The sequence below is a fragment of the Vicugna pacos genome, chromosome 6, assembly GCF_048564905.1.
Source record: "Vicugna pacos chromosome 6, VicPac4, whole genome shotgun sequence".
Taxonomy (NCBI): Eukaryota; Metazoa; Chordata; class Mammalia; order Artiodactyla; family Camelidae; genus Vicugna; species Vicugna pacos.
Genome location: NC_132992.1, coordinates 95,728,606 through 95,748,064, shown reverse-complemented (window position 1 = coordinate 95,748,064; position 19,459 = coordinate 95,728,606). Strand labels below are relative to the sequence as shown.

The following is a 19,459-nucleotide window of genomic DNA, read 5'->3' as shown; positions in this document are numbered from 1 at the left end:
CGGGGCAGGAGGCTGCATACCCTCCATCTTCCTGTCAAAGAGCACAAGGGTTTGCATTGTGCAGGATGCATGTGACAAATCCTAATGCCAGGGTGCCCAGGACAGCATGTGCAGGGATCCTCATTACTCACGGGGTCCGTGGTCTAAAGATCCCTTATGCGCTGAAATTTATTTTCAGCCCTAAATGAAAACGGCTGTTGTATTTGCAAAACTCATGGACATTTGTAATGTGGGCAGCACTTTGAATCACCCAACACACTAACATTTCCCCCTGAGGTCGGTCAGGGTGATGCTCTGCCTTCTTGTTTCAACTTGCATCACGTAGGTGAGTCCCCTTTCATGTCCAGTTAGTGCCATGTTTTTCCCTCTTTGTGGTAGAAGGAGACAGTTTGCCTGTTTGAGCTGGTCCATCTGTAGTCCTGAAGCACAGTCCAACGTCCCTGAGCACACAGTGCTGTGAGTGACTTAGCAGAAATTATCTATGAAAGACAAGCTCCATCCAGGCATGAGTTATACTGATGGGGGCGGTGAGCTTGATAATAAAGCTTCAATATAAATTTTATTTAAATAAAGGAATACAAGTCTCATTTTGGTCTTTGCAGCAGCCTTGGATACCTGGTTCAATTCTAAGTGCAGATGGCAACATGGGGATTTATGCCCCAAAAGTGATGATGTTGACTGGGTGGAAAATGACTGTGAGGAGACTACAAGGTCAGGGGGATTCTGGGCAGACTGTCTCCAGGGGATTCTTGATACAGGAGGCCAGGGTGGTCAGATGTTCCCTGAAGATCATAGGTTAGGGGAATTGGATCAAATATTGAGGGTGATCAGATTTCCAGGGTGAGGAGTCTCACTAACCTGATTCAGCAGGTTTCTTGATAAAACTGGGACATGCAGAGATGGACACGGAACCCCGCAGGCCCAGACCTCGTGGAGAATCGTATCTCAAGCTGCCTGAGTGATGAATGGTCAGAGGGTCATTGTCGCCTCCAGAGTCAGGGTTCTTATCTTCACTGACATGATTCTCTGAGAGCTGAAGTTTTAATCCAAGGGAATGAAAACATTCTGGTCATTCCTCCTCTTGATGGCTCGTCTCAGCTGTGAGCACCTTCTGGGTCTGAGGAAAGTAGACTTATGTGCATGGTGCTGTGAAGCGAGTGTTTGTTTATGTTCCCGGTCTCCAGGTGTCCTGCCCCGGCGCTGGTGCAGGAGTCAGGCCAGGACTATAGAATACCTTCCCCTCCACCTGCTCTGTCTCTGGGACCCCCTCCATCACACATAATGGTTACTGCTGATTCTGGATTCATCACACCTCAGGGAAAGGGCTGGGTGACTGAGATGTTTGGATTCGGGGGGCTCCACAGTGTACCCCTGTCTGTCCTAAAATGACTCTTGATCTCCAGAGACACATTGAAGAATGACTTCTCCATGCAGCTCAGCTGTAGGGTCTCTGAGGACACAGCCATGTGTCATTGTCCCAGGAGGCAGAGTGAGGGAGGGGAGGTCAGGGTGACCCTGATGAAACCATCCCTGCAGGGAGGGCTCAGGCCACCAGGGGGCACCCAGGATCAAGAGGAAAACGGTAGGACCAGTTTCAGAGCAGGTGCTGGAGCCATGGACGGGTTTCCTCCCAAAGACTGTGGATTCTCCACTGGCTCACCGTCTCCCCTGGGAGCCCATCCATAATGGTTTCAGGGAAACTTCCTGATCTGAACTTGGCCTTCTTCATAGAGTCAAGCTTGTCTGCCTTTATTTCCTCATTTATCTTAGGACCAGAAACAGAAGAAATGTTCGTCCATTGGATTTTTATTTGAAATTTAGTAACTACCCACTCTTTTAGTTGTCAGGTTTACAGATGCGTAATGACGCAAATGACTCTTCTGTGCATCCTCGAGTCTGCCCTCCACCTTCCAATGTATTTCCAGGCATTTCATCCTCAAGTGTGTCCCCAGTCCTGTTTCCTGCAGTGCCTTTCCCTAGAATAGCATGAGTATTATTGAATATTTGGAAATTGATGCCTGTGTGACACTGGAGTCATTCTGTCCCCCAGAGCACATTTGGAAATGTCTGGAGCCAGGCTGGGCTGTCACATGTGGGGTGGGCTGCAGGCACCCAGTTACCTAGTGGGCAGAGTCCTTGAATGTGGCCGTGCATCCCACAAAGCACACGGCAGCTCCCACAACAGGAAACTAGCCTCAGATGTCAATAATGTGGGAAAAATCTGAAAGAAAGCTTTGTGTCTTGTCAACTTCATTAAAATGTTGACATGCAGAAGGTAAATTTCTATATGTGAATTATTACCACTGAATGAAAAGATGAACAAACACCAAAAATGGGCCTTCAGTTCGCTCACAGGCACCTTACAGCCTGTTCGCAACTGTGTCCTGGTTGTGCGCCGGAGGGTCCTGAGCACAGACCTGCAAGCAAAGGGGACAATGGAGCAGAGAGCCAGCACTGGGGAGGGGCCGTGTCTCTGCTTCACCTGAGTCCCCAAACAAGACAGGGCAAGGCTGAACCTGGTTGTTATAATATTCATTAAAATCCAACATATATCAGCTATTTTAGGTTTTACTTTGCATTAATAATTAATCTCAATATTAACTGATATTTAACATGCTTGTCTTATATCTAGAATAATTTTGAATGTAATTTTTCAATTCATGTTAATATATCCAAACATGCCATTTGTATTACAGACACATTGTGACAGAAACAGCCAGACCTTCCCCAGTATCCACACCCCCTCCCCCAGGAGCTCACAGCTAGTCTGCATCTCCCCTCACCTCCTGCAGGCTAGATGCGGCCGACTGCTGTCTTCCGCACAGGGTTGATGCTAGGAATGTCTGTGAAGGTATGACCACATGTGAACCCCAGTGACCGGCTCAGAAAATTATAAGATATAAAAAGTAAATAAAATAAGTGTTATGGGAATTAAATGTTTTTGACATAAAACAGACTGCAAATGATTTTAATAGCAAAAATTGGTTTATTTGGAATCAGCAGAGAATTACGGTTTGGGGTCTGCCGTCCTGGTGAGCCACATGCAAGTCCCCAGTGAAAACAGAGACATGACTCTTTTACAGAATGAAAGGGGAGGTGAGAGGGCTCCTGTGAACAGGAGTTCATGGATTTTCATTGGCTGAGTCCTTACCAGGAAAGAAGAGGAGGGCTTGCTTCTCCCTGTTGGGCTCAGACATGAAGATCCCAGGTTACAAGGTGGAAGCTTCAGTCCTCCAGCCTGAGAGCCACTGTGAAAAGGCTGCTTAGAGGGGCTTCTTGTAGGTGATCAGGAGTCAGGTGGTGGTCACTCGGTGTGACGCAGCCACGAGGGACTTCATTGCTGACGGAGGGGAGAAGCGTAGATGTGCTGAGGTTGAGACAACATAACACAGCTCTGTGAGGACCAGGGAGCAAAAGGGCATCTTAGGAGGGGAGGCAGCTGACTGAGACAAGTTGACTGTGATGCGTGGACCTGAACAAAGGGTCAGAGGCCGTGCAGACCCCAAGGCAGTGGGAGTCTCCCTGTGCCACAGCATCCGGCTCATGGCTATAAAACCCTAAAGGTCTGCGGAGGCCCCTGTGGATTTGGTCAACACCCCAAGACAGCCCCTTGCCTTTATACAAAAAGGAGAAAGGGGTCTGGTAGTCAGGTTGCCCACAGAAGGACAGGCTCTTCAAACGCTCCTTTAAGGACTTGAATCTGTGTCTTCTCGTTCCTCCCTTAAAATGGAGTTGGGATTGCCAGTGTTGAGAAAACTTCATCTAGGTTTTCCTTGAGAGAGAAGTGTGGAATCCGTCTCAGCAGTATTCAGCTAGCCTTCCACAGTCCCTCACACTTGGCAATTAGTGTTGCATTTAGGAAGCGGAAAAACACCATGGATGTAAGTAGAGCCTTGTTCTGATGTCAGATGCCATAGACATCCAATATGATGCTGGGAAACTGCACAATTTCTGTAGCCAAGTTTAGTCCCTTAGAGGCTAAAAGTTTGTAAGGAGTAGATGCTGTCATCCTGCAAGAACGTTTGAGAAGAAGAGCAAAGAGGCAAATTGTCTACATATTGCAACAGAAGAGAAAATCTAGAAAACTTTGGATCAACCAGACCAGCCTTCAGGCGGCTCCAGAAATGAGAAGGACTCTCAATGTCCTGGTGAGCTTTACTCTTCCCACTGAAGGTTAAAAGGTAACGGCTACCTCCATCGGCTGGAAGAGTAACCAGTACACAGTGGACACCAGTTACAGTAAAGGCCTCACTTCCAGTGGGAGTGGATGTTAGCACCACAGGAGGGTTAGGGACGACAGGGTGATAATGATTAAAGTGCACTTTACTATTGTTATTATCTTTGCAATTATTTTGCTTTTTATTGAAGTGTGTTTGATTTACAATGTTAGTTTTTGGTGCATAGCAAACAGATGCAGTTCTGCACACATGTAGGTATATTTTCTCAGATTTCTTTCCGTATGTGTTGTTACAAAACGTAGAACACAGTTCCCTGCACTATACAGCAGCTCTTTGTTTTATATCTGTGTTACATAAGGTCATGTGTATTTGTGAATCCCACACTCTTAGTTTATCCCTCCCCTGCCCTATGCACTTTGGTGAACATAGTTCATTTTCTGGGTCCATGAGTCTAGTTTTGTCTTGTAAGTAAGAGTCCTTTGCATTTTCTTAATTCCACATATCAGTGAGATCATGGGATAAGTGTTTTGCTATCTGACTTAATTCACTCAATATGATTGTGTTTATATCCATCTGTGTTGCTGCCGGTGGCATTATTTTACCCTATTTAAAGTACACGTGGAACACATATGTGATGAAGTATTGCTCAGCCATATTTCAATGCAGTTTGCTGATCCGAGGTCCTGGGCACCACTCCCCCCTTGGCCTTTTGGTTTTCTTTCCAGGAAAACAAGAGTATCTCAGAAACACCTACAAGAGCCAGTGAAGGCTTCAGCCTTGGAATCTGCTCTTCTGGGCTTCATAGCCTGAAGGGCTTCTTTCCTTGTAGGACATTGATTAATCCTGGGAAGATGTTAAATTCTGTTTGAATCTTGAAGGAGGCTGTAATGTGAATTTCACCAGTATCAGTTTGAGATTTTGCCCCAGAAGAGGTAGTAACTAATTCAATAAGATAAATGATCATTGCTTCTAGAATTAGCTGTAGTATTGTCAGAGACAAAACAAGTAAAAGTGTCTCAGGGCCACTAAATTAATTTCATACATACTTTGATGGCTGCTCTAACATGCCAGAATCATTTCCCCCTTTGGGGGAGACAGAAGCTGTGTCAGGATGCTCCACTGTGAAGTCTCATTCAGTAAACAGATAGGAGTTCAATAACTAAGGAGTAAAAGGTGTGCATCTCTCAAAGGGCCTAAATAAAAGGGGCAGGTACAGAGGCAGAGACCCCTGGAGGCTCGTCACAGGTCCCCACTGGGTGAGGTGCTTTAGTTCCCTGAGCCTGGGCTGCCTTCAGTAGCTCGGATGAGCTGGGAGAGTCCGGCTCCAGTGCCCAATATGACTGGGGGAGACACACTTCCAATCTGGAGAAATGCTTGTCCAGGCCTATTGAGAGAAAGGACAGGGGAGAGCCCAGCTGTTCCCTCAGAGCCTGTCACTGGGATCAGGAGGATGTGAGAAGGCTGGTCTGAGGGCTGATGGAGCCCGAAGTGCACACATTTGTGACAATCTCTGTCCCGATGTCCTGGTTGTTGGGAAACAATAGCAGAAACTAAGGGGGTTTGGGTTGTATTCAGGGGTTTTATTTGCTGGAATTCAAGTTTAAGAATTTAAAGATTCTTCCTTCAGGTGACTCTCCTGTAGTGTGAGAGACATGGTTTGTCAGCTTAAGAAAACCTGGAGAGGACACGGTTTCCACCCCGTTCCTCTGTGAATAGAATGGAAAGGCCCTGAAGGAGCCAGGCCGAAGGCTGCTCAGCACAGGTCCAGCAGAATAGCCCCTATTCCCAAGGAGTGGGAGGAAGGTCGGCCACTTCCAGCTGAAACATCCTGATTTCAAACTCAGACTGAATGCTAAACAAGTACTTGCATACAGTACACGGTCTCACCTACGAAGGACCCACCTTACAATAGTTCTCAGACAAAGCCTGCAGAGCTTCCTACTGCAAAGATGTGGAAGCTGGGCTCCAGGAGAATGATTTAGACTCGAAATCCAGGGTTTGGGAGAAACACAGGGCGCAGCCATGGGCCCAGTGTGGGTCCCACACCTGTTTGCTCAGCAGCCTCACAGTCATACGGGGACTTCTCTGAGTCCATCTGGGCCATAAAAATGTTGACCTGAAGCAAAGAGATGGCCAGTTATTTCTCCAGAAAAAAGAAGTGTTTTCATCTGGAATCAACAAAGATTTGCGTTCAGTGTCTGGAATCATAGTGAGCCACCTGCAGCTCCTAGCATCCACAGGGATAAGAACTATTTTGCAGATGGGAATGGATGTTGGAGGAGGGGCTGTAGTGAACAAGGCACCCAGGGCTTCTCCCTGGCTGAGCTGTGACCACCCCTCACTGCCTGAGTCCTTGCCAGGAGGGAACAGGGCATCTTTCTGCTTCTAAAAGCTGGACTCTGCTCTCCTGGTAGGACATGAGAGCCCAGAGTGCTGTCACCAAACGCTATTTAACTGAGGTTTCTGTGTATTCAGAATTACTGTTATTTTCCTGCTTTGTGAGATTGGATCATTTTTGTTTCAGAAGCCAGGATACCCTAGTCAGGCAATGCTGGGTTTATGATTTCAACTTCATGGTGAAATAAAAGTGAATCATGTGGATGACAAAAAATGACTTCACTTATTAGAGACACTCATTGGTAGGAAACTCCACACCAGATCTGGATTATGCAGGTTTTGTATTTAAGCCTGGAGATGCAGCAGAGATCACACTGTGGCTAAACCCAGAATCGAGAGAGAAATTGTGCTGTTCCCAGCATATTCAGATGTTCTGAACAAAGAGCTACATGCAGGTGAGACTGTGTTATCAAGACCCCTCTACTTGACTGAAGAATAAGGGATAAAGAATGTGATAATTTTCTAATATGAAGAGAATATAGTCACAAACCAAAATTCTGCTGATGGAACAATAATATTGGATCACCCACCATGGGAAACTGCTACTTTCCTACAAGGTTTAGGAACAACTCACCAGTAAACCAGCCAGTTCAATAGTAGGTGTATCTCTAGGTGAAATTAAAGCTCACATTCACTGAAAGCACAGTGAGCAGGTGCTCATGGGGCCGTCACACATGCTGTAAAGTGGAAACAAGGGCTAAACCCAGAGCTCAGTGCAGGGCCATGTATGATGGCGTCTGAGGTACTAAGTCCAGCATTGAAGCCCTTGTCATGGGATCGAAGAAAACTACAGTCACTTGGTCATTACTGGAAAATAAGGGTCCTCCATGATTCCTCAGATTCCAGCAGTTTCCTGTCCCAGGATTATGTCTTGTGTGTGTCAGAGACAGTACCTTGGACAGAGGAGGACTTGGATGCAGATATTACACAAGATTGTGGGTCCCTGAATATATGTGCATGTGCACCTGTGTGTGCATGTGTGTGTGTGTGTTCCTGTACACAGACGGGAGCGCTGGTTATGTGTGTGATGATGGCTTCCTGGACTTCCATCATCCTTCTGAATTTGGAAAATATCAGCTAATTTTATTTATCAAAATCACCCAATTCTATAAAGAAATACTAATAGGATTATTTATTAAAATCAATGTCTTCCCCATCATCAGTGGAATCTGTACCCAGGATTCTGACATTAATATTCTCAGAAGCGTGTGAACCTCGGTGCAGCGCAGCCCTTCTGAGGACAGTGCTACAAAGTCAGGATGAAGCCTTGGATTCTGAACCCACATCCCAAGTGTTCCTGGGCTCCTGTTGGAACTTCCCTATGGCTGAGGGCTCAGTGCCAGTTTCATCACCCACCGCCCCCCTGGTCGTGCTTTCCTACTTCTGACAGCTAAGACCTTCGCCTGTATGGATGAGTCTAGATCAGAATCCTTCAGGTGCTGCTGGTCTGTGGTCAGAGGACAGCACAGCTGGGTGGGGAGTGGTTGTGGTGCAAGAAGCAGTTTGAAATGATGAGCCTGAAAGGGGTGGCAATGACTCTCAGTCTTCACACTGGGCAGTTCACACTCTGAAGTTTAACACCTGGGATATTGCAGTTCATTCCAAGAGTTCCAGTTGGACCTTCTCCCAGCTCTCATGCCAGCTGGAGACGTCAAACTCAGGTACGTTGAGGATTGGTCACATTTCTCACATCACATAAACTTTCCATCCCACTATGTGTAGATTTCAACGTGCAACACTGAGGTGAGATTTATAGCACATTACATAGATTGTAACATGTATAAAAACAAAATGACAAAGTATATAATAAGTATTCATTACAGCCCAATCACAAGTAAAGACATTTTCTTGAATGTTATTAGTGATGGAAATGCATTGAAATGCAGAGACTGTTGAAAACACTCCTCATGAACTCTGCTTACAGATTACTGGGCAACACAGTAACTGTCAAAATCATCATAAACTCATCACCAAAGGGGGTCTGGGAAACCTGACCACTCTTGTCCAAAACTTCCTTGATGCTGACTCTGCATCACTTATGCCCAAGAGGAGGAGCACAGTTGAAACTGCTGGACAAACTCTCACTTAACATGTGTCCCTGCACAGACAACAATGGGCTACCCGTCTGGGGGCTGTGAACATCACTAATGTGGGAGGAACTCTGGCACCGACATCACAGAAACCGTATGCACACGCAAAAAAAAATTCAGGTTCTAAGTGTTTACCCTGAAAACTCACACAATAAACATGATATTTCCAAATGCTACCAACACCAGCAAAGCACAGACACTCACAGCTGCTCAGGGGCCTGGCCCTCTCTGAGGCCAGCAAGGCTCTGACTTGCTATGTAGTGAGATGACATGCAAATAGGGCCTCCCTCTGAGGATAAAGCCACCCGGCCCTGGACCTGCAGCTCTGGGAGAGGAGCCCCAGCCCGGGATTCCCAGCTGCTCCCATTCTCTGATCAGGACTGAGCACAGACGACTCACCATGGAGCTGGGGCTGAGCTTGGTGGTCCTGGCTGCTCTTTTACAAGGTAATTCATGGAGAACAAGAGCTTCTGAGGATGTGGGTGGTCGTGAGTGAGGGAATCACAGGACGTGGGACAGCCTCCTGACCAGGATGTCTTTGTGTTTGCAGGTGTCCTGGCTCAGGTGCAGCTCGTGGAGTCTGGGGGAGGCTTGGTGCAGCCTGGGGGGTCTCTGAGACTCTCCTGTGCAGCCTCTGGATTCACTTTGGATTATTATGCCATAGGCTGGTTCCGCCAGGCCCCAGGGAAGGAGCGCGAGGGGGTCTCATGTATTAGTAGTAGTGATGGTAGCACATACTATGCAGACTCCGTGAAGGGCCGATTCACCATCTCCAGAGACAATGCCAAGAACACGGTGTATCTGCAAATGAACAGCCTGAAACCTGAGGACACGGCCGTTTATTACTGTGCGACAGACACAGTGAGGGGAAGTCATTGTGAGCCCAGACAAAAACATCGCTCCTGGGGCACCCACAGCCCCCAGGGGGTGCTCACGACCCACCAAGGGCAGGGCTGAGCCCCAGGAACAGGTGCAGATGTGTGGGAGGTGTTTGCAGTTAGAATCCTTGGTTTCCTTTTCCCGCCCATCAACTCTACTACAGACCCTCTGCTGGATTCTAAATTTTCATTGTTGACGTACGTGTTGCTTTCTGACAATAATATTTGTAATCAGGATGTATTTTTACAACTGAAAAAAAGCTCCAAACAATGTTAAACTTTAGTATAATTTTAAAGGTGACTCAGCAATTTTCAAACCTGACGAGTACCCTGAGAAGGCACAGGCACCGGTAAAACACGTGTAAAGAGTTACTCAACTTGTCTCTGCTCCCGGGTCAGGAGGCTGCACACCCTCCATCTTTCTGTCAAAGGGCACACAGGGTTTGTAGTGAGCAGGATGCACGTCACAGACGCCAGCTCCAGACTGCCCAGGACTGCGTGTGCATTGATCCTCATTGCTCACGGAGTCCGGGGTCTACAGATCACATCTGGGCAAAATTTATTTCCAGCCCAAAACGAAAAATGTTGCATTTTCTGAACTCCTGGACATTTACAATGTGGGCAGCACTTTGAATCCCCAGCCCACTAACATTCCCACCTGAGGTCGGTCGGGGTGATGCTCTGCCCTCTTGTTTCAAGTCCCATCACATAAATGAGTCTCCTTCGAGGTCCAGTTAGTGCCATGTTTTTGACACTTTCTGGAATATGTAGGAATTTTTCCTGTTTCAAATGTCCCATGTGTAGTCCTGAAGTGCAGTCCAGTGTCCCTGAGCACAAAGTGCTGTGAGCTGACTTAAGGAGAAAGTATTTCGAACACACAAGCTCCATTCAGGCATGAACTATACTGATGGGGGCTGTGAGCTTGATAATACTGTTTAAAAAATAAACATTATTTTTCTAAATGTAATACAAATCTCACGTTGGGTATTTGTGTCAGCCTTGGAAACTTGGCTCAATTCCAAACACAGACGGTAAAATGGAGATTTATGGCCAAGAAGATGGTGATGCTGACCCGGTGGAAAATGACTGTGAGGAGACTTCAAGGTCAGGGGGATTCTGGGCACACTGTCTCCAGAGAATTCTTGATGAAGGAGGCCAGGGTGGTCAGATGTTCCCTGGGAGATGGTGGATTTGGTGAATTAGATCAAATATTGAGTGTGATCAGATTTCCAACGTAAGGAATCTCACTAACTTGACTCAGCAGGTTTCTTGATAAAACTGGGACATGCAGAGATGGACACAGAATCCCACAGGCCCAGACCTTGTGGAGAAAAGCATCTCAAGGTGCCTGAGTGATGAATGGTCAGGCGGTCGTTGTCGCCTCCAGAGTCAGGGTTCTTATCTTCACTGACATGATTCTCTGAGAGCCGAAGTTTCAATCCAAAGGGACACGGACTCCTTCTGGTCATTCCTCCTCTTGACGGCTCGTCTCAGCTGTGAGCACCTCCTGGGTCTGCCGAACACTGACCTCTGTGGATGGTGCTGTGAAGTGATTGTGTCTCTGTGTTTCCAGTCCCCAGGAGTCCTGTCACGGGTGCTGGAGAAGGAGCTGGGCAGGAACATTGAAGATTCTCCAACTCACCTACTCTGTTTCAGGGCCCCGCCACCTCCATCAAACACAGTGGTTACTGGTGGCTCTGGGTCTGTCACACCCCAGTGAAAGGACTGTGTGACTCGGGTGCTTTGGGTTTGGGGGTAGCACAGTGTAAACCCTATGTCTCCAAAAAGGCCCCTCCATCTCCAGAGACACATTGGGGAATTGTTCTCCCTGCAGCGCAGCTCTGGGGTCTCTGAGGACACAGCCATGTGCCATTGTCCCAGGAGGCAGAGTGAGGGAGGGAAAGTCAGGTGACCCAGACACAACCAACCCTGCAGGGAGGGCTCAGGCCACCAGGGGGCACCCAGGGTCACGAGGAAACAAGAGGACCCATTTCAGGGCAGGTGCAGAAGGAGCCGTGGATGGGTTCCCTCCCAGAGACGGAGGATTCTCCGCTGGTTCACCGTCTTCCCTGGAAGCCCATCCATAATGGTTCCAGAGATGATTCCTGTTTCAGAACTTGGGCCTTTTTCATGGAGTCAGAATTGTCTGTCTTTTTTTTCCTCATTTATCTTAGGACCAGACACAGAAGAAACATTTCTTCATGGGACTTTCATTTGAAATTTAGTCACTACCCACACTTTTAGTTGTCAGGTTTACAGATACTTAATGACACAAATGAAAGTTCTGTGGAACGAGGAGTCTGTCCTCCACCCTCAATGTATTTCCAGGCATTTCATCCTCAAAAGGGTCCCCAGTCCTGTTTCCTGCAGTGCCTTTCCCTAGAATAGCATGAGGAAAGTTGTATATTTGGAAATTGATGTGTGTGTGACACTGGAGTCATTCTGTTCCACAGAGGACATTTGGAAATGTCTGGAGCCAGGCTGGGCTGTCACATGTGGGGTGGGCTGCAGGCACCCAGTTACCTAGTTGGCAGAGTCCTTCAATGTGGCCGTGCATTCCACACTGCACACGGCAGCTCCCACAACAGGAAACTAGCCTCAGATGTCAATAATGTGGAAAAACTCTGAGAGAAAGCTTTGTATCTCGTCAACTTCATAAAAATGTTGACATGCAGAAGGTAAATTTCTCTATGTGAATCATCATCAATGAATGAAAACATCAACAAACACCAACCCTAAGTCTTCCGTTCACTCACAGGCACCTTACAGCCTAATCACCCCTGTGTGCTGGTTGTGGGCCAGAGGGTCCTGAGCACAGACCTGCAAGGGAAGAGGACAGAGGAACAGAGAGCCAGCACTGGGGAGAGGCCATGTCTCTTCTTCACCTGAGTCCCCAGAAGACAAGACAGGGCCAAGGCTGGACTTGGTTAACCTAATATTTAAAAAACCTACCTAATTAACTAGTTTACATTTTCACTTTGCAATAATACTTAATCTGAATATGAAATGACATTTAACATATGAAACACATAACAAAAATTTGTCTTATAGCTAGATTAATTTTGATGGTATTTTTCAATTCATGTTAATATATCCAACATGCCACTTGTATAACAGACACATAGTAACACAAACAGGTAGACATTCACCAGCATCCACACCCCCTCCCCCAGGGGCTCACAGCTAGTCTGCACCTCCACTCACCTCCTGCAGGCTAGACGTGGCCCCCTGCTGTCCCCTACACAGGGTTGCTGATAGGAAAGTCTGTGAATTTATGATAACATGTGCATCCTAGTGACCTGCTCAGAAAATAACAGAAAATAAAAGTAAATAAAGTAAAATAAAAAGTGTTATGGGAAGTAAAGTTTTTTCATGTAAAACACACTGCCCATTATCTCAATACCAAATTGGGTTTATTTGGGACCAAAAAAGAATTACGGTTTGGGGTCTGCTGTTCTGGTGAGCCACATGCAAGTCCCCAGTGAAAACAGAGACATGACTCTTTTACAGAATGAAATGGGAGGTGAGAGGGCTCCTGTGAACAGGAGTTCATGGATTTTCATTGGCTGAGTCCTTACCAGGAAAGAAGAGGAGAACTTGGTTCTTCCTGTTGGGCTCAGACGTGAAGTTCCCAGCTTACAAGGTGGAAGCCTCAGTCCTCCTGCCTGAGAGCCACTGTGAAAAGGCTGCTTAGAGGGGCTTCGCGTAGGTGATCAGGAGTCAGGAGGTGGTCACTCGGTGTGACGCGGCCATGAGGGACTTCATTGCTGACGGAGGGGAGAAGTGTAGATGTGCTGAGGTTGAGACAACATAGCACAGCTCTGTGAGGACCAGGGAGCAAAAGGGCATCTTAGGAGGGGAGGCAGCTGACTGAGACAAGTTGACTGTGATGCGTGGACCTGAACAAAGGGTCAGAGGCCGTGAGGACCCCGAGGCAGTGGGAGTCTCCCTGTGCCACAGCATCCGGCTCATGGCTATAAAACCCTAGAGGTCTGCGGAGGCCCCTGTGGATTTGGTCAACACCCCAAGACAGCCCCTTGCCTTTATACAAAAAGGAGAAAGGGGTCTGGTAATCAGGTTGCCCACAGAAGGACGGTCTCTTCAAATGCTCCTTTAAGGACTTGAAACTTTGTCTTCTGGTACCTCCCTTAAAATGGAGTCGGGGTTGCCAGTGTTGAGAAAACTTCATCTAGGTTTCCATGAGAAAGAAATTGGAGTCTGTCTCTACAACAATCAGCTAGACTCCATCCCAAATAAACACTCATGTTTCACACTTAATTTTGGATTTTAGTAAACTCAGAACACCATGATGCCTTTCTGGATGTAAGTAGTGCCTTGTTATGACATCCGATGCCCTAGACATCAAATAAGATAATGGGATACCGCAATTTTTCTTTAGCCAACTTTAGTCCCTTAGAGGCTCAAAGTTTGTAACAAGTGAAGGCTGTCTTCCTGCAAGAATGTTCAAGAAGACACTCAGGGCCAAGGTGGAGGAGAACAGGATGCTCGTAGCTCACCCTCTCCAAATACACCACAACTCACATCCACAGACCCACCCAGCCAATCAGCGCTCCTGCTCAACAACAAAAGAAATTTGCACTCCTCAAAAGACAAAGACACCACGAATCTAGTGGGAGAAAAGGAAAAAGGAAAGAGCAAAAAGCAAAATAGTGCAGGACCAGTCCCACCAGGAAGGACTGGCAAAGGAGGAATAATGCTCATTAGTTGAATCTCCCCCTCTTCAACAGAGAGGTCAGCAGGATGGAGGGGGAGCCTCTGAGGCTCTGATCTGTACGGAGCACCCCTTGACCAACAGAACTAAGTTAAATGGGCACAAAGGGTCCTCGTGACACCCAACCAGAATACTAGCTGGCAGTGGGGGACAGGGCAGGCTGCCCAAGCCGGGTAGAGGACTGGGACGGCTGTACTGAGGTACTGAGGCAGCCACGGGGGACTACAGTGTATTGAACATTGTGGCTGGGAGGGGATACAGAGCAGGACAACCTGACTTCCCCATAAATTACGGGAAAAAAAAAGCAAAGTAGCACTGCTGGTGTGCCCTGGGTGAAGGGCGCCGCATCCTTTGTCTCCTCAACCCACAGCACCATTACTGGTGCTTCTCGGGAGAAAAGAGGTGGGGCACAGCCACAGCCGTCATGTCCTCCTGTGCATAGCACCTGGGCAGGGGTGGAGCCAAGACCTGAATCCGCACCTGGGGGCTCTACAGCCTCCTAAGAAGGACTGAGACTAATTCACAGCCCAAGGCACAAAAGGTATTTCTGCCCTGCTATCTCAGAGTACTAACACCACCAAGGCAAACAAGGAGCTGAGTTGGGAATGGAGCAGGGGTGGGGCTGTTTCGCATCTTCTTGGAGCCCACCTACCGAGCGCAGACCTCAGATGGAGCGTGCAGGTGCACACAGCAGGGGAGCTACCAGGGCCAGGAGAGGGCCCGTGGCCACCCACCTTCCTGGCAGGAGTACAGCATCTGACTTTGGTGCTGGGAGGGGACGCGATCCACCCGCCTACCTCACCTGAGCACAGCATCTGACTGCGGCATCGGAAGGGGGAGTGACCTGCCCGCCTACCATGTATGAGCGCAGTAACTGACCCAGTGTTGGGAGGCAGCCCGATCTGCTTGCCGACAGGCACTGGGAGCAGCACAGATGAGGGAGCCAGTGGAAGGCCCCTGGGAACAACAAGCAGACTTCCAGAAACGCAGCAAGGACAGAATCACTTCTTGATAAAATCATGAAGAGTGCACATATCTATGAGGACATAACCAGTTTTTAAAGTTTTTTATCTGTTCTAATTTCTATTACCTTTATAATCTTCACATTTTAAACAACTGCATATGTCTACAGTTATAGTCCCTTTAAAATTTTTCTTTTAAAGTCATTTCATTAATATTATTTTTAAAAACGCCCCTAATTGCATTTTTATTTCTATTGGTTTTTATCTCCTATTATTGATAATACACAGGTCTCAAATATTGTTTATTGAATTTTTCTCCTTCTTTTAAGATTTTTTAAAGACGTATTAACTGGAATGCTAGTATGCTGCAAATTGTTCTTCCATTATTAACCATACAGTGTTTACAAATCAATTTTCTCCCTCCTATTAAATTCTCTCTTGTAAAATATTTTTTAATTTTTTAATATTTTTTATTGATTTATAATCACTTTACAATGTTGTGTCAAATTACAGGGTAGAGCACAATTCTTCAGGTATAAATGAACATGCATATATTCATTGTCACATTTTTTTTCCCTGTGAGCTGCCATAAGATCTTCTGTATATTTCCCCGTGCTACACAGTATAACCAAACAACCCAATCCAAAAATGAGCAAAATGGGGGGCTGCTTTATAAGACGCTGTAGACACAGGATGTGAGGTGAAGGCATGAGGGACAGACTAAGGAAATAACAGAGCACGTGCTGTTGAACACGGTTCACTACTTTTGTAACAAAAATGCCAACACAGTGTCAGGAAATTGCTAATTTTTTCAGTCTGACTACCAGGAAAGAGCACAGCCTTGTTTAACAAGCAACTCAGAGTCAGAGCAGAGATGCAGAGCATGTGAGCAGGGAGCAGAGGGGACCGGGGGTCTGGGGGGCACGAGAGGAGGAGGGAAAGTAAGCCCTGCTCCGCTTACGGTCACTCTCCTGCCCTCCGACTCTCCTTGGACTGAACTCCCTGCTCTGGGAGGAGAGCAGCTGTGGTCAGTGAGTAGAAGGGGGGTCCACCCTGGATATAAGGCAGCACCGCCTCCCGAGCCCAGAGACACGGCCTCACCTGACCCCCCACGTTCGTGCGGAAACACGACCCCACGTGCATGTGAACCACACACAGGGCTGAGGGCCATCACAGCACCTGTGCCACCCGGGGCCGGGGTCTCCTCTTCACTGACGTCATCCTCTGGGGGCCAAAGGCTTGGCTGACAAGGACATTAACCCCCCTCTGCACCACACACAGTGCCTCCTGGTGGGTCTGGGTCCATCCTCCCCCACGGAGAGCCCAGCAGAACCTGCGGTGCTTGGGTCTGGGAGCTGGACAGCATACACCCTGCCTCTCCAAAAACTCCCTCCCATCTCTAGAGACACATTGAAGGTCACGTGTCCCTGCAGCTCAGCTCTGGGGTCCCTGAGGACACAGCCGTGTCCTTTTGACGCCGGAAGGATAGCGAGTGAGGGGACATCAGGGTGACCCAGACACAAAGGTCCCTGCAGGGAGGGCTCAGGCCACCAGGGGGCACCCAGGGCCCTGAGGAAACCAGAGGACCCATTTCAGAGCAGGTGCAGAAGCAGCCATGGACGGGTTCCCTCCCTGAGACGGAGGATTCTCCGCTGGTTCACCGTCTCCCCTGGGAGCCGATCCATAATGTTTCCAGGGAAACTTTCTGATCTGAACTTGGGCCTTTTTCACGGAGTCAGGCTTGTCTGTGTTTTATTCCTCATCTAACTTAGGAACAGACTCACAGAAATATTTCTTCATGAGACTTTACTTGATATTTATTCACTAACTATTCTTTTTAGTTGTCGGGTTTACAAATAATTAATGACACAAATGACACTTCTTTGCATCCTCCAGTCTGCCCTCCACCTTCCAAAGTATTTCCAGGCTTTTCATCCTCGACAGCGTCCCCAGTCTTGTTTCCTGCAGTACATTTAACGAGCGTAGCATGAGGAATGTTGTATATTTGGAAATTGATGTCTGTGTGAAAGCAGAGTCATTTGTCCACAGAGGATATGTGGAAATGTCTGGAGACGGGTGGGCCGTCACATGTGGGGTGGGCTGCAGGTGCCCAGTTCCCTAGTGGGCAGTGTCCATCAATGTGGCCGTGCATCCCACACTGCACACGGCAGCTCCCACAACAGGAAACCAGCCTCAAATGCCAATAATGGTGAAAAACTACGATAAAAAATTTGTATGTTGTCCAATTCATATCTCTGTTGACATATGGAATGTACATTTGCTGTGTGTAAATTATTCTCACTTAATGGAAACGGCAGACACCAGACTTTGATCTTCAGTACACTCAGAGACCACATTACACACTCTTCACACAGGCGTTCCTGATCTGTGGGCAGGAGGGCCCCAAGCATGGACATACAAGACAAGGGGGCACCAGACCAGACCCCAGGATGGGGAGGGGCTCGTGGGTCACATGGATTATGGGACCTGGATGTCAGAGCTCTCTTTCCTGAGCCCGAGTCCGCAGAGGCCCCGACAGGGCCCAGGCTGCACTGGATTCTTGTAATATTTAAAATTTACTGTCTTTGTATCTGCAATAACTGAGGATTTTACCCCAGAATAATAATTTATTACAACATTAATAGATGTTTCACATACGAGACACGTAGCAAATGGTTACTTGTTTTACAACTGTGATAACTGTGGTTGTAATTTTTAAAAGCGAATCAGTATATCCAACACTCATGCTCTTGTATCCCTGCCCCGCTGTGACCCACCTTGACAGAAATCACTAGACATTCCCCAGCACCCACATCCCCTCCCCCTCAGGAGCCACAGCTCACCTTCTCCTCCCCTCATCCCCTGCAGGCTGGTGGGGGCCACCTTCTCTCCTCTGAGCATGGATGTGACCAGGAATGTCTGTGGAGGTGGGAGCTCACGTCCAGAGAAGTGACCCCCTCAGTAAAGTACATGAAAATCGAAAGTAAGTAAGGGAGATAAAAGTCAACATTCTCATGGGAAATTAGCTTTTTTTGATGAAAAACAAATAGACTGACAGTTATTTCAATAACAAAAGTGGGTTTAATTTGGACTAGTAAAAAGTCTCAGTTTGGGGTCTGCAACCCTGAAGAGCCACATGTCCATCTCCAGTAAAAGGAGAACGCCTCCTTCATCAAGGGGGGAAGGGAGCTGAGAGAGCCCCAGGGAACCAGAGTCCGTGCATTTCTCTCAGCTGAGTCCTGCCCAGGAAAGACAGGGAAGCCTTGCTTCAACCAGCTGGGCTCTGAGGCCATCAAAGGGCATGAGAGCTCCCCCCGTTCACCCAGTTTTACTAAACGGTGGTTTTCGTTATATTTTACCTTTTGCCATTTGATCAAGGTTGAGATCTTTCTCGCAAAACATCACTGATGAAGACTTAGGATTTCTGGGGTTTTTCACGTTTTTGTCTGTCAGTACCAGGAAGGAACTCCTCTGGGTGTAATGTCTCATGTCAGATGGAAAGCGCTCTTATTGAGGTCACATTCCAGTAACATGCAGGAGTAAGAGGGAGAGCTCGCAGGCTCTCTCACCGTAAGTCCCTGTGGTATCAACACCGGAGGCTGCAGATCACCTGACACGTTATATTCTCATCAGAGACTTGGCAGGAAGTTGTCCAATAGGTCTGGCACAGATACCTTGGGAAGCTGTCTCAGCAGACGTTGCCCTCAATTCTGAGACGTCTCCACAGTCGGGTCACCAGATGAGTAGGAATATCCAGGGCCCAGCTGCCTTCTTAGGTGTGTCACGTGAAACAAAGTTCTCTCGGGAGACTGGTGGCGCAAGGGCTGCTTAGCAGCACCTGCTGGAGCCCTTTCCATTGAGGTTGAGGAGTTCTTCTGGAAGTATCTTTTCCTGTAGGTAAGATATCCAGGTTGCAAGGTGTGACGCTTGCATCTCTGTCCCATGAGAGGTACTGTGAAGAGACGGCTTCTGAGGAGAATCTTGGAGACGACCAGGAGGCGGAAAGTGGTCCGTCAGTGTTCAGCAATCATGAGGGACGTCAGTGGTGGAGCGGGGGAGCTGAGAGGCTTCAGTACAGGTTTTGCTGTTGAGCGAATCATGCTGAGGTCAGGCCATATGAACAAATTTGGACGCAGGTTTCGGCAGTGTTCAGATAGCTGAGAGAGTCTCACATTTAGCCCGTAGATCAGGGTGTTGATAAACCGAGACCCGATGGAGCCCA

General features: G+C 47.7%; 1 protein-coding gene across 1 annotated transcript in view; it reads left to right on the top strand.

The window, feature by feature from the left end:
- Positions 1-8,998: 8,998 nt before the first annotated feature.
- The window catches only part of LOC102538064 (immunoglobulin gamma-1 heavy chain), a 235,425-nt gene continuing 224,964 nt past the window's right edge, over positions 8,999-19,459 (top strand). Inside the window, exons 1-2 of the mRNA XM_072963908.1 lie at positions 8,999-9,111; positions 9,216-9,512. Coding sequence (XP_072820009.1) covers positions 9,066-9,111; positions 9,216-9,512 — 343 coding nt within the window. The 5' untranslated portion in view covers positions 8,999-9,065. The remainder of the gene's footprint in view (positions 9,112-9,215; positions 9,513-19,459) is intronic.